Source organism: Solanum tuberosum, unplaced genomic scaffold (assembly GCF_000226075.1).
Source record: "Solanum tuberosum cultivar DM 1-3 516 R44 unplaced genomic scaffold, SolTub_3.0 scf00183, whole genome shotgun sequence".
In the NCBI taxonomy this organism is placed as follows: domain Eukaryota; kingdom Viridiplantae; phylum Streptophyta; class Magnoliopsida; order Solanales; family Solanaceae; genus Solanum; species Solanum tuberosum.
The window spans coordinates 790,102-801,885 of NW_006239110.1; the positions used below are offsets into that span (position 1 = coordinate 790,102).

Below are 11,784 nucleotides of genomic sequence, written 5' to 3' on the forward strand. Positions count from 1 at the left end.
GGTGATGGAGGGGGAGAGGAAGGCAAAGGTGGGGTGGGTGGAGGAGAACAAGGAGGTAATGGTGGGGATCCCATAGGTAGAGGCGGCAAATCAGATAAATTATCTAAAGCTGATTCCAGGGTTCGATCTGAGCCAGACTGGTTCACATCATCTGCAAACAAAGGTCTTTCATCTTTTGGGTGACCAGAAACATCTTCCATTTCAAGCTCGCCATCCACATCCTCCAAGATACAATGACGCCTGTCACTAGGAGTGACCATATATCTTTCAGCATTATCACCTGTTGCAGGTGTATGCTCTATTGCTAATTCCTCAGCAGCTTCGTTTTGCAAATTACGAAGAACATCTTCTTCTTCCTCCTCCTCATCAAAAACGTGAGAAGATAAAAATCCAGGCAACTGAAATGTAGCATTGCTGAAAACACAAGTAGGAATAAAATATGTCAGGGTCTCAGAGATTAAAGTAAAACAGCAGCTATAACAATATTATGACTTCAATGACAGCAAAAGGGCAAAACATTGCTACCAATGCTACACAAACAAAATGCCACAGATTATTAGAAAATTATAAATGTGGAAAGCAGTTCTCATGGGATGGTAGGCAGAGGTTGTGGCAAAACGAATCAGTAACAAATTCTAAGAGAACAAAAGAAACTACGTCAACCGCAGTTGGTTACTATCTTGAACACTGTTCTTAAATTGGTTTAAGACCCAACAATAAGGTCTTACTCCTCCTGCATCTAGTCAATAACATTTCATAATATGAGCCACTCACTGAGATAAGCATTTGCACCAACAGGAAACAGAGCACAACAGTCATGTGGTGTGCACAGATCCAAAAACAAACACTTGAAAAAGGAGAAGGTTCAAAAGATACATCTCTGAGATTTGTACCCCGATGAAAAACAGGGATTCAGATTTCGGAAAACCCCTTAACACTTCCAAAAACAGAGGAAAATATATGCACACTGATTCCTTCTTACACAGATAAGCACACTGATTCCTGTCTCAAACATTCTCCTACCATTCAAATTGGGATCCGAAACAAGAATCAGATACCTTTTTATCAAAAAAGAAAAACAAGAATCATATACCTATTTCATGAATCAAAAATTAAATTGGAAGGCTCGAACAAATTAAAGAAGGATCATGGAGCAAATAGTTAAAATTATTTTATCAACTACCAACATATGTTCAGTGCTATTCTAACATATCCAAATATTTGCTGCAAATGTACTCTCAAGGACGGCACTCAACTAAGCCCGTTCAGAAAAGGTTTGAAGAATATGATCCACATGAGTTAGCCGGGAGAGCACATCATTCAAAAATGGGGAAAATAAGGGGAAAAGGTGGGTTCAAAGCTTTTTGACAATTCCTCTACAAGTGAACGCAAAAGGCCGATAAAGTTCCTGAGCATTAAAGAAAGAAATGAAAAGCAAAAGTCTAAGCATGCACTTTGCACCTCACTTTCAAAGCACATGCTTCTTCAAAGTTGTGTCTACAATCCTAAAAGATAGTGACCCCTAGCTCACATCTCTTTGTGACTTGACATTTAATAAGATGGGTCTTCAGCTTTAGAGCCAGTTCCTAACCATTCCAAGGAGAAGAGAATTACAAGTATACAGTCCTACACATGGGACAGGCCACTTCAAAGAGGTAGGAAATTGTCTTCATCCCCTGTCTGAAATTCATCAGTGATTTGTAGATTCACATCCAATACCGACATTAAAGTCCACACCAGCATCAACACAAAGAATTATACTGAATTCAGATCATGAATTACAGCACCACCGATAACAGCATAGGAAGTTACAGTGCTTTGTTTTTTTCTAAACAAACAATAAAACAAAGGGGCAGTATAATGCAGACGCCCATGAAAACGAAATGAAAGTTTCATAGCGACATTAATAAGATTCATAGACAAAAGTATTTCACAAGAACAAGGATGGAAGTAAGTTGCTAACCTGCCGTACTCATCAACAAGCATGCCTTCCATCTCTCTAATAGGATCATCAATAGCACGCTCAGCTCGAGATGGTCGTCTAAAGGACAAACCACCAGACGAATCATCATTCGACGTACCAATATCATCCATATGACGGCGAAGAAGAGAATCAGGATATATTTTCCTCTCAAGCCATAATCGCAATACCTACAAAGGAGATACAATCAACATCATGCAGGACTGCTTTTAAATGACCAACTGGTTCTAGTGTTTGCGCAATCACCTTGAGACATTGACGACGGTTTTCCCGGGCACCCACTCCTGGTGGAGCAGCAGCTCCCAAAAGACGAGGTAATGCCGCTTGAACAGCAGGAATATATGATGCTCCTGCAATGCCTGAACAAAAATACATGTAACAAGGCAGAAGATCAAATCTAATTCAAGTACCATATGTCACAATTTTACCAGATTTTAGCAAGTAAAAGGATTGAGAAAATAAAAAATAATACTTTTTAAACTCGATCCACAAAGGTAGTTGATTTAATTTTAACACAGAAAGCATCCACCGATCAAGAGCTTTGCACGAAAAAATACAAGGAGAAAATAAGGCAGTAGCACGGTATGGAATCAGTCCCTAGTCCCTGTTCTCAGAGCAAAGCGTGAAATAATTTAGTCATGATCTTACGATCTGAAAATCTCTTCATGCTATACATTAAGATCCATTTCATCAATCACCATATGTTATTACTCCCTCCATTTCAAAAAGAATGACCTCCTTTCCTTTTTATTTTTTTTATTTTTTTTGATAACCGAGAAATCCGTCTGTGACCCGCCCTTTGGACCAATCACAGTCTTCTAAACTCGGTGGATAATGGGCCCGCCCCTCTACCCTTCTCCACTTAAATATCGGACTTCGCTTTGCATGGTGTGGGGCTTGAACTTGCGACCTAAGCCACAAATCCTCCACCTTTTGCCACTTGAGCTAGGCCTTGGGGGCACCTCCTTTGCTTTTAGTTTGTTTCAAAAAGAATGACCTCTTTCCTTTTTTGGTAACATTTTACTATCAGTTTTCCACGTGGCATTTTTAAGATCATAAGATTAAAGGGCAATTTTGTACATTTGACATAACTTTAATTTAGAACCACACGATTCAAAAGTCTTCTTTATTTTCTTAAACTCCGTGTCAAGTCAAACTAGGCCACTCTTTTTGAAACGAAGGGAGTAATAAATTTCTACCTGCAAACCGGACTCCCACTGCCTCCATACTTGAGCAGATGGCTTAGATCCTTGTTTTCTATCTTCTTAGTTCAGAAAAAATTGCAAACCGAACTGCGAATAACATAGGACTTCTATTCTAGCAGGTAATATGCCTCACATGATTACAAAACCCATATTTATGGAAGGTAACCTGTAGATATTTTTTTATGCCTGTCAGTGTATATAAGTTAAAACACTTTGGTAAAAGAGGAACAATGTGTTGATTGAACCGGGCAATAGCTTCGGAATCGATAGCTCAGTGAGGTACACCACCCACGCTACTTCTAGTGATAGATAGAAAAGATGGGAGAGGAGCTGCCAGTGCAGGAGTGATATTGTAAGCAATGTGCAATCGCAAAATGTAATGTAGCTACTAAATTAGCCAGAATTCATCCTGGACACACAAACTGAATTTATGGAGAAGGAAATTGTAAAGTATCGGTACCTCATACTACAGCAAATACCCAAAAAACAAGAAAAAGATTTGGAAGAGACCAAAATCAGGGAAGATCTTGTCAACCTGTGCACTCCCGCTAAACTATACGTAGAAATGGACTCAGAGATGTCACTTAGTGAAGGGAGGTAGGTACAGAAGAAATCAACAAGAAAGTAAAGAGGAGATGAAAACAAAATTAAGAATCATAAATGTAGTGTGCTTTCACAAGAATCTTTACCTTTATGACTATGAGAGCACTGAGTTATAGAATCCACCAAAAAAAACAGGTCCACCCTGCGATGAAAGCTAGGTTCATTTTCCAACTTCCGGGTAAGAAGTTCAACGACCTGCATTAAAGAGGGCCCGAATGCTCAAGAAGAGACTACAGGAGGTGACAATAAATGTACTCATCACAAAAGTTGCTATATGCAGAGAGTTATCTATGATGATTATAAGTTAGGTTAAAATCTTAAGTCCTACCTTCTCATTCAACAGCAAACATTTCACACACCAACATTTAACTTAATATGCAAGATTCAAAACTCAGGTAAGTAATTCAACCTATTTAAAAAAGAACTTCGGATAAAACATTTGTCTAGACTAAACTGACTTGAATATATAGAAGAAAAGAATGGCTCTGCCAACTAAATCTTGTTAGCTTTCCAAGAAGGCCTAAAATATGAGAAGTATAGCAAGTTAGATTCTAGAAAAGTCTCTGAGCAGGCAAGTCAAAAGCAGTTGCACTAGTCGTTTTCTTGCTGCTCAGCCCTACCCTTCATTTATCTTTTAGCTTTGACAAAGACCAGGTACAAGATATCACCACAATCATTAACCATTTTAGCCAATGCAGAGAAGTCCTTTACTTTAACTGGTAAGTTATTTTAATCATTCAGATCGATATTACATAAATTTCTATGATAAATAAAACAAACTAAAATTTTCAAGTAAAGAAAGTTTGTCTTACCTCTGAAGCCAGCCTCTAACTCAGTTATTCTTGCTGTTAAGTCTTAGTTAAGCCATAGTTTATTAGGTTTGAAAGGAAATCACAACAGCATTGTTTCTCCTGGTTCATGACACTATCCATAATCTAACTCTTAAAACTTTGGTTAGAAAGAAGATTTTCGGGGATGAAGCCAAGCTCTAAAAAGCCATTTTGAAAAATTATTCCCAGTTATACAAGAATGATATCTAATAACAAAAACACACCCCAACATGTTTGTTTTTTTTTAGATAAAAAACCCGCCCAGAATGTCCAAGGAAATAATTAATAGAAGACACGCATCCCACATGAATCAACGACAATGCGAAAATGACCATAAGCTCTTACACCTTCATAAGGTCATCAGACTCCCACTAAGCACCTCACCTATTTTGGTCACTTAACCCTCACGCCAGCACTTTTACCTCAATTACCAACTGACACCTCATTTCATTAGATGAATTGCTAGGGAATTTATTTTTACTCCTAAAACTTTCATTTAAATGTCATACACTCTCATGTTTTCCGTCAATACTATACACATTGTCTGGGCTTAGCAGACACACCTATTAATGAGAAATGTCAAAACAGAACTTCTAAACACTCACACAGAAGCAAATGCTCAATCAATGACACCAACCATGTCTTGACACACCACCTGTGCACCCATTAACTCCATCAAATAAAAAGAACTAAAAAGGGGAAGGCAAACAGATGGAAAAAGTTGAACACAAACATATCATGAATCAACTTACATATCATATATCATGACCCCATGAGCACTCTCGATTCTTTTATCAGCACAATGTCACGCAAAGAGTTGAAGAACAGACAGATAAATGCTTTGCATAAAGAAATATTGATAGACCAGGTTGATACTTTCTCATGCAACGAGAATTTTAATAAGCAATATCACAGAACTTTTTATGAGTAGTCCATAATGACATTTAGAAATTACATGTACGAAACTTTTTGTCATGATAAAAGCTGTTGCATTATTTAGGCATCTACAAGTTTGTCCTTGTTGGTAATGAAAGAATGAAATCCGGGTATATACCAATACCTGTTACGGGTAAAAAGATGGAGAACGAAGGAAATAACTCTCCCAAAAAAAAAAAATTGTGGGGCATTACCTGGAATTATTTATTTACCGCAAGACTTACTACTTACTATCTCCATCTTCTAACCCGTAATAGGTATTGGTATATACCCGGATGGCGTTCATTCTTTCATTAGCAGTTGACAAAGTTGGAATTATTCTATCTAAAAAAATTCTACTGTCTTTTTGGTTTGAACTGGGTCATATTACAGCACATGAGAGAGACATACACAAGCTGGAAGCCTTTGGAAAGTTGATTAGGTCATCAAGAATATCTGGTTGATGAACCCTGCAGTTACTTTTTTTTTGGTGTTTATGGAATGAAAGGAACTGACGATGTTTTGATGGAATATCAACTCCAACCCACGCATCTAAATGCCTGTTCTGCTGGATTAAGTTAACCCCTGCAATTAGTACTGACCAATTTTTGGAATCTGTAAGCTCCCTAGTGATAGATTGACAAAATGTAAGGGGACTACCAAATACTTTTGTTCTTCTGCTTTGTAATTACACATCTTCTTGGTGCTTTATTTAAATGAAACACTATTATTCAACAAGTTCGTCACCCAATTTTTCATAATACCAAGGACCAACTGAGTTGATATTTTCCTAGTGGATATCAATGCCGAAAACAAATAAACACGGAAACCTTAAAAACTGTAGAAAAACATGTTATTATATCAGTAGCGGAAGGGAGAAAAGTGGTGCTTACCTCATTAGCAATGCCATACTTTGCACAATCAATTGCTAGACGGGTTGCACGTCCGATACTCTCTTTGGTCCGTGATAATGTTTCTATCATTCCTTCAAAAGCATCACGAGCAACAGCTGCCTCAGTGCCACCACTGAGTGAGCCCCCAGAGGCCCCCAGGCCTGAAATTACTCTCTTCTCCTCATTTTCTTCAGGCTCAGGTGGATTTATCGATGAAAACTGCCGAATCTCAGACGAAGGAGATGAGCGAGAAAATAGAACTTGTGTTTCAGGATGCAGCATGCCAGAGCTTAATGGTTGAGAACCAAGCGCTGGATGGGGGCTCCCTCCCTGTGGTTCAGCATAGGGGGCCACAGCAGCAAGGGTATTACCATGAATGCTCTGCAAGTGAGCTTGCCGCCTTTTAGCCTGGGCAGCTGCTATAAGATGCTTCATGGACATATCCTGGTCTAGAACTTTGGAATCTATCAAAGCATTAAGCTTCTCATCTCTCAAAGCTTCAAGCCTGCTTTTGCCAACAAAAATGGAACATCACATCAGAAGGAACTGGCAATAAGAGGTATCAAAGAAAAATCAAATATCAAATGTACCTTTCAAACCGTGTAGACATGCTTTCAACAGGATTACCAGGCACATGAGTGGGTTCAGTCATCGAGGAACTAGACTTTGGGGTTGTTTTTTTCCTTTCATTGGTAGAAACTATCTTACTTCTTTCATTAATAGGTTGATCACGAGGAGGATTTAAGTTATCAGCAGCAATAATATTGCCAGTATCAGATTCAGCTACCCATTTTTTATGATCACCCTGAGGTTTACCAGGTAGTTTAGCACCTTTTTGTGGCTCTGAGACTGGTTTGACAGTGAACCCAGGGGACTTTTTGGGCGATATAGTATCAGTTTGACCTTCCCTAGAAGTTGTTTTTGGAGTTCCAAATTTCCCAGGACTACATGAAACACTTGTATCAGTAGGTATACGCTTCTTCTCCACATTTTTCTGAGAAACACGCCCAGAGAGTTCTTTGTGTAGTCTGACAGATGGTGCATGCTCCTTGATAGAGCTATCATCAACCGTGCCCGAGTCTTTCACACTCGGTTGGTCATTACTAGCTGTTCCAATAGATAGGTCAGGCTTCTTCACCGAATTGGGGACGCGAGAAATAGCATCCCTCTTAATAGATCCTCCATGAATTGGAGTTTTGGGCTCTTCATTTTCATTATCCACACACAAACGGACAGCTCTCCGCTTAGTAGGAAGTTGAGGAACAGGAGAGGAGCTAGACATAGCCTCCATTGCCCGTCGATGGCGCTTTGATGGTGGGAGAATATCTTCTTCACCGCAATTATTTGAACCAATAGCACCTTCATGCAATTTCAGCGAAGTGTGATCCTCGGCTTTTCCCAGTGGTATTGATTTTTTAACCTCTGATTTCACCACTTTAGCCTCATCATAAATTTTGCTCGCCATAACAGCATCCATTGCCCCATCAGCACATTTGATCTTCTTAGAAGGATCTGCTATTTCATTGCGTCGCAACATCTGTCCAGGTTCAACTTTCAATTTCTTGCTAGACAACTGAAATTTGTTCTCCTCAATATGGCCGAGAGCAGCATCCACCGTCTCAGGTTTTCTATCGTCCTCTCTTTTTATCTTTTTCCTACCATCGGTACCTGACTTAACCTCTGGCACTAATTTTTTGGCACTTGCTTTTTTAACAGTTGGATCACTGGTAGTATCACTAATTCTTTGCATTTCATGTCCACCCCCAGCTTTCTTCTTCGCCAGCTTTGCTTTGTGTCCATTTGTCAGCTGCTTCCGACCACCATCAAGCTGCTTCACGTCATTAGATGATGTAGGAGGAGGAAAATCTGCATCAGGAAAATGACTCCTCTCAGCAGTTCTCAAGTTCTCCTTGTGGATCAATTGCTTATCACGCTCCTCGGGATCTCTGTTGTCCTCACTTGTGCTTTCTGGATTAGGCAATGAAGCCAACTCCTTTCCTGAATTAGAAATCCCACTGTGAATCGACCCCACCTTTAAAGATGAAATTGATGGAGGCAAATTACCCTCTGAATCATGTGAAACTATATCAGCAGTGTCATCTTTAATCATCGAGCAGCGCTCTAGCCCAGATCCCTCTACAAAGCTTTTGATATCTGTTTCTTGCTTAGACTTCTTATCCCCGTCCATTTGGTCCAACTCGGTAGCAGCAGACACCCTTTCAACAGAAGCTATTCCACAGCCTGGAGCTGTTTTATAAGCCTCATCTCCTGAAACACTGGAATCTTTCTGCTGTAACCCTTCAAATTCTTCACAGATTTGCCTCACTGCTTGGGCAAAATGTTTTACTGTTTTGCCCTGACATCGAGCTGACACTTTATTTTTAACATCGATGGTAAATGCCGTAATATCTGCTGGGGCGACAAATGCTCTGTTGACAGGGTAAAAAAAGGGGAAGGAAACATGTTTCAATGATGAACAAATTTCAGAAAAGGAATGACTCAGGCAGAATATATGGTTTTCCAGACAAGGATATTCAAATTGTAGTCTTCTTCATATTTGTTGCCAAATTCACATAACAATTCCTTAAATAAGTATATGAACACAAAATCATCATATCCAAACTTACTAATCAGGGATGTTGCCTGTCCAAAAAAGGATACAACTAGACTTAAATATTACAGCAATACCACAATTTGACTTTGCTTTAGGCTACTTGAATACGTTACTAAAAATGAATGCAATAAATGGAAAGATCATAAAGCACCCAGGATAATCAAAAATTAAATCAGCATCAGCCAGATCTACTACCAAATATGGAGAAAAAAACATGTAATCAGATTACTGAAAGAGAAAAAAAGATGATATGAATTATCATAATCCAGAAGTAATGACTAAGCAACCCTAAGACAAAAATAAACTTCACTAGTTCTGCTAGGAGAAGAATCTATGGCATTTTCAAAGGTAACAAACACAAAACCTCTCTAACAATGTATGCACATGTTGAATAAGCATTCAACCACGCCCCATCTTTCATATACCTCAACGAGTGTGATATTTGAAGGTCAACTTAAAAAAATGGTAGCAAAAGTAACTTGATCTGCAGTAGCATGAAAGATGTCCCAGTTTTTTATTTTGAATTAGACCGCATAATTTACAAAGCATCATTCTTATTTTATTAATGGAGAAAAAGGAATGATGCTTCAGAGTTCAAAAAAAATGTTGGCAGACCATTATATACCTGAAGATGGTAGCAAAGCATGCCTTTTTTCCATCTTTCAATGAAGTCAATCACAAAGGAACTTATAGTGTGAAAGCAAAAATAAAATCCTACAACACACTATTTATCTCCATGAACAAGCATGGGAAAACAGATGCAGGAAGCACTTACATTTCCTGTGTACCAAAGAACTGGACAAAATACTTTTTGGGATCAGGAGCTCGAGCCCAATCTTCTGGTTTGCTAATCTGGAAAAATTGAAGATTACATAAATAAAACCACAATATAAAGCGACGAGTGACAAGATGACGAGCACCGAGACAACAGCACCAGAACTGACAAAACAATCTCCGAATGTCCTGTACTACCAAAAAGGACAACCCCAAGATCTTACTGAGGGAGGAACAAAAAGCAACGAGTAACATGAGCACAATAAATAAACAAACGCTGCATTTAGAAGGTCTGGAACCAATAAACTAACAGTCAACATATCGTGGAAAAAAGAGGGATAGATATGCAAGTTCATGACAGAGTTTTTCTAACAAAATTCATAGTAGAAACAAAATCTCAGGAACGATAGCGGATAGGCGCAGTAGAAACGTATGAAATGACATCAACATGAACAAAGGGGAAAGCGACAAGCATTCACGGGTATTTAATAACCATGATAAGAGGTCCTAAACTTGGCAAAATTTAAGACAGACATACACTACTGATTCGTCCTCATCGTTTCAAATAGATCTCATCCAAACCTTCATAAACTGAAACATAATAGACAGCCAACAAGATCCATTATTTAGAGAAACCAATATATCTCCATAATATATGAACTCATATCCAGTTTTACTGTCTTCTCTGCAACAAAGAAAGAGTGAAACCTAATTCATAAGTCAACCACACCTGATTTCCAAGAGAAATCGGAATAAAATCTCAAAAGCTGAGTCATATATATCGCAACAATCATTCAACCCTCGAGACATATCAACTAAAAGAAACTTGATACTTTTTTCACAACAAAATTCACTCCACACAGTTCAAGAGCCATTTGACGAGATTATCATTAAGCTCAAGAAACAAAAAACAAGTGACAAACGAAAGATTAAGGGCTTACAGGGTTAAAAACATTCAGATTAAAGCAACATCCTTCACTACATTTAACTGAACACTCGTTCATGAACTTTGTTGTGATTACAGCAAAAAAGGTCTACAAATAACAAAGTACGTTGAGATGACAAACTGATCAGCATTGAATTTTTATTTACCTTAGCAGGCCAAGCAGGGAAGCCTTTAACCTTAGCAAGGACCAGATCACCCAGACTCAACTCGCTCATCGACTTCACTCCTTTAGCTCCACGTTTACGACCTGGAGCCATTCCTTGATTCTATCAAAACCCTAGATATACTACTCTCCCGCACAAGGGTCTCCTTTGCGTATGTTTACCTCCGATCACAAACAAAGCCGGAAATAGAGCACCTTATCTATACTTCAGGATATTAAGTTTCTATAACTATGCTTTCTTTGTCTTCAGAATTCGATTGAAAAGAGTGTTCCCAATTGATGTACCGAATGAAAAACCCTAGAACTCAGATGAAAGATACGTCGACTTCGCCGGCGGGGAATGGGCTGTTGACGGAGAGCGGGGCATCGGAATCGACGGAGTTGCTGCTCTCTACATTAGAATTTTGCATTTAGGGAGAAAAAGTGGGTTTGTGTGTGGCGGTGGATGATATAGAGAGAGAGAGAGAGAAACGACCGTAGTAATGGTATTGTACGTATATCGAAAGGGAGAGGCAAAAGGATAATAGCTGAAAGAAGAGAGGGTATAATGGGAAGCTCCTATTGCAACTATTGACATGTTATTAGCTTGGATCTTTGGGCTACTTGCGTCTTCATTGATCAAAACAAAGGTTATTGTCCAGATCTTAGTAGTACTACTTTTTCTTTACGTGTTCGTGTTCGTGTTCATTCTTACACATATATCTCTGAGATAAAAATAAAATGAAGGAGCAATAAACATGTTAAGTTCACGTTTAAAAAGTAAGAAAATAGATATATTAAATTGTTCAACAATCATATGAAATGGAGAATAAAACTTAAAACTCGTTAGAATACGATTAATAATTAATGTAAGATATTTA

At 38.6% G+C, this 11,784-nt stretch overlaps 1 protein-coding gene across 5 annotated transcripts in view; it reads right to left on the reverse strand.

The window, feature by feature from the left end:
• The window catches only part of LOC102602857 (ENHANCER OF AG-4 protein 2), a 22,615-nt gene extending 11,198 nt beyond the window's left edge, over positions 1-11,417 (reverse strand). For all 5 annotated transcript variants that reach the window (XR_001474350.1, XR_001474349.1, XR_001474351.1 and 2 more), the window contains exons 1-8: positions 10,908-11,417; positions 9,817-9,893; positions 7,018-8,856; positions 6,428-6,932; positions 3,876-3,984; positions 2,228-2,340; positions 1,964-2,151; positions 10-414 (exon numbers count right to left, since the gene is read on the reverse strand). Coding sequence is in view for 2 of the 5 variants with exons in the window: in XM_015312098.1 (XP_015167584.1) it covers positions 10-414; positions 1,964-2,151; positions 2,228-2,340; positions 3,876-3,984; positions 6,428-6,932; positions 7,018-8,856; positions 9,817-9,893; positions 10,908-11,018 (3,347 nt within the window). In the remaining 3 variants the exon portion in view is untranslated. The remainder of the gene's footprint in view (positions 1-9; positions 415-1,963; positions 2,152-2,227; positions 2,341-3,875; positions 3,985-6,427; positions 6,933-7,017; positions 8,857-9,816; positions 9,894-10,907) is intronic.
• Positions 11,418-11,784: the final 367 nt, after the last annotated feature.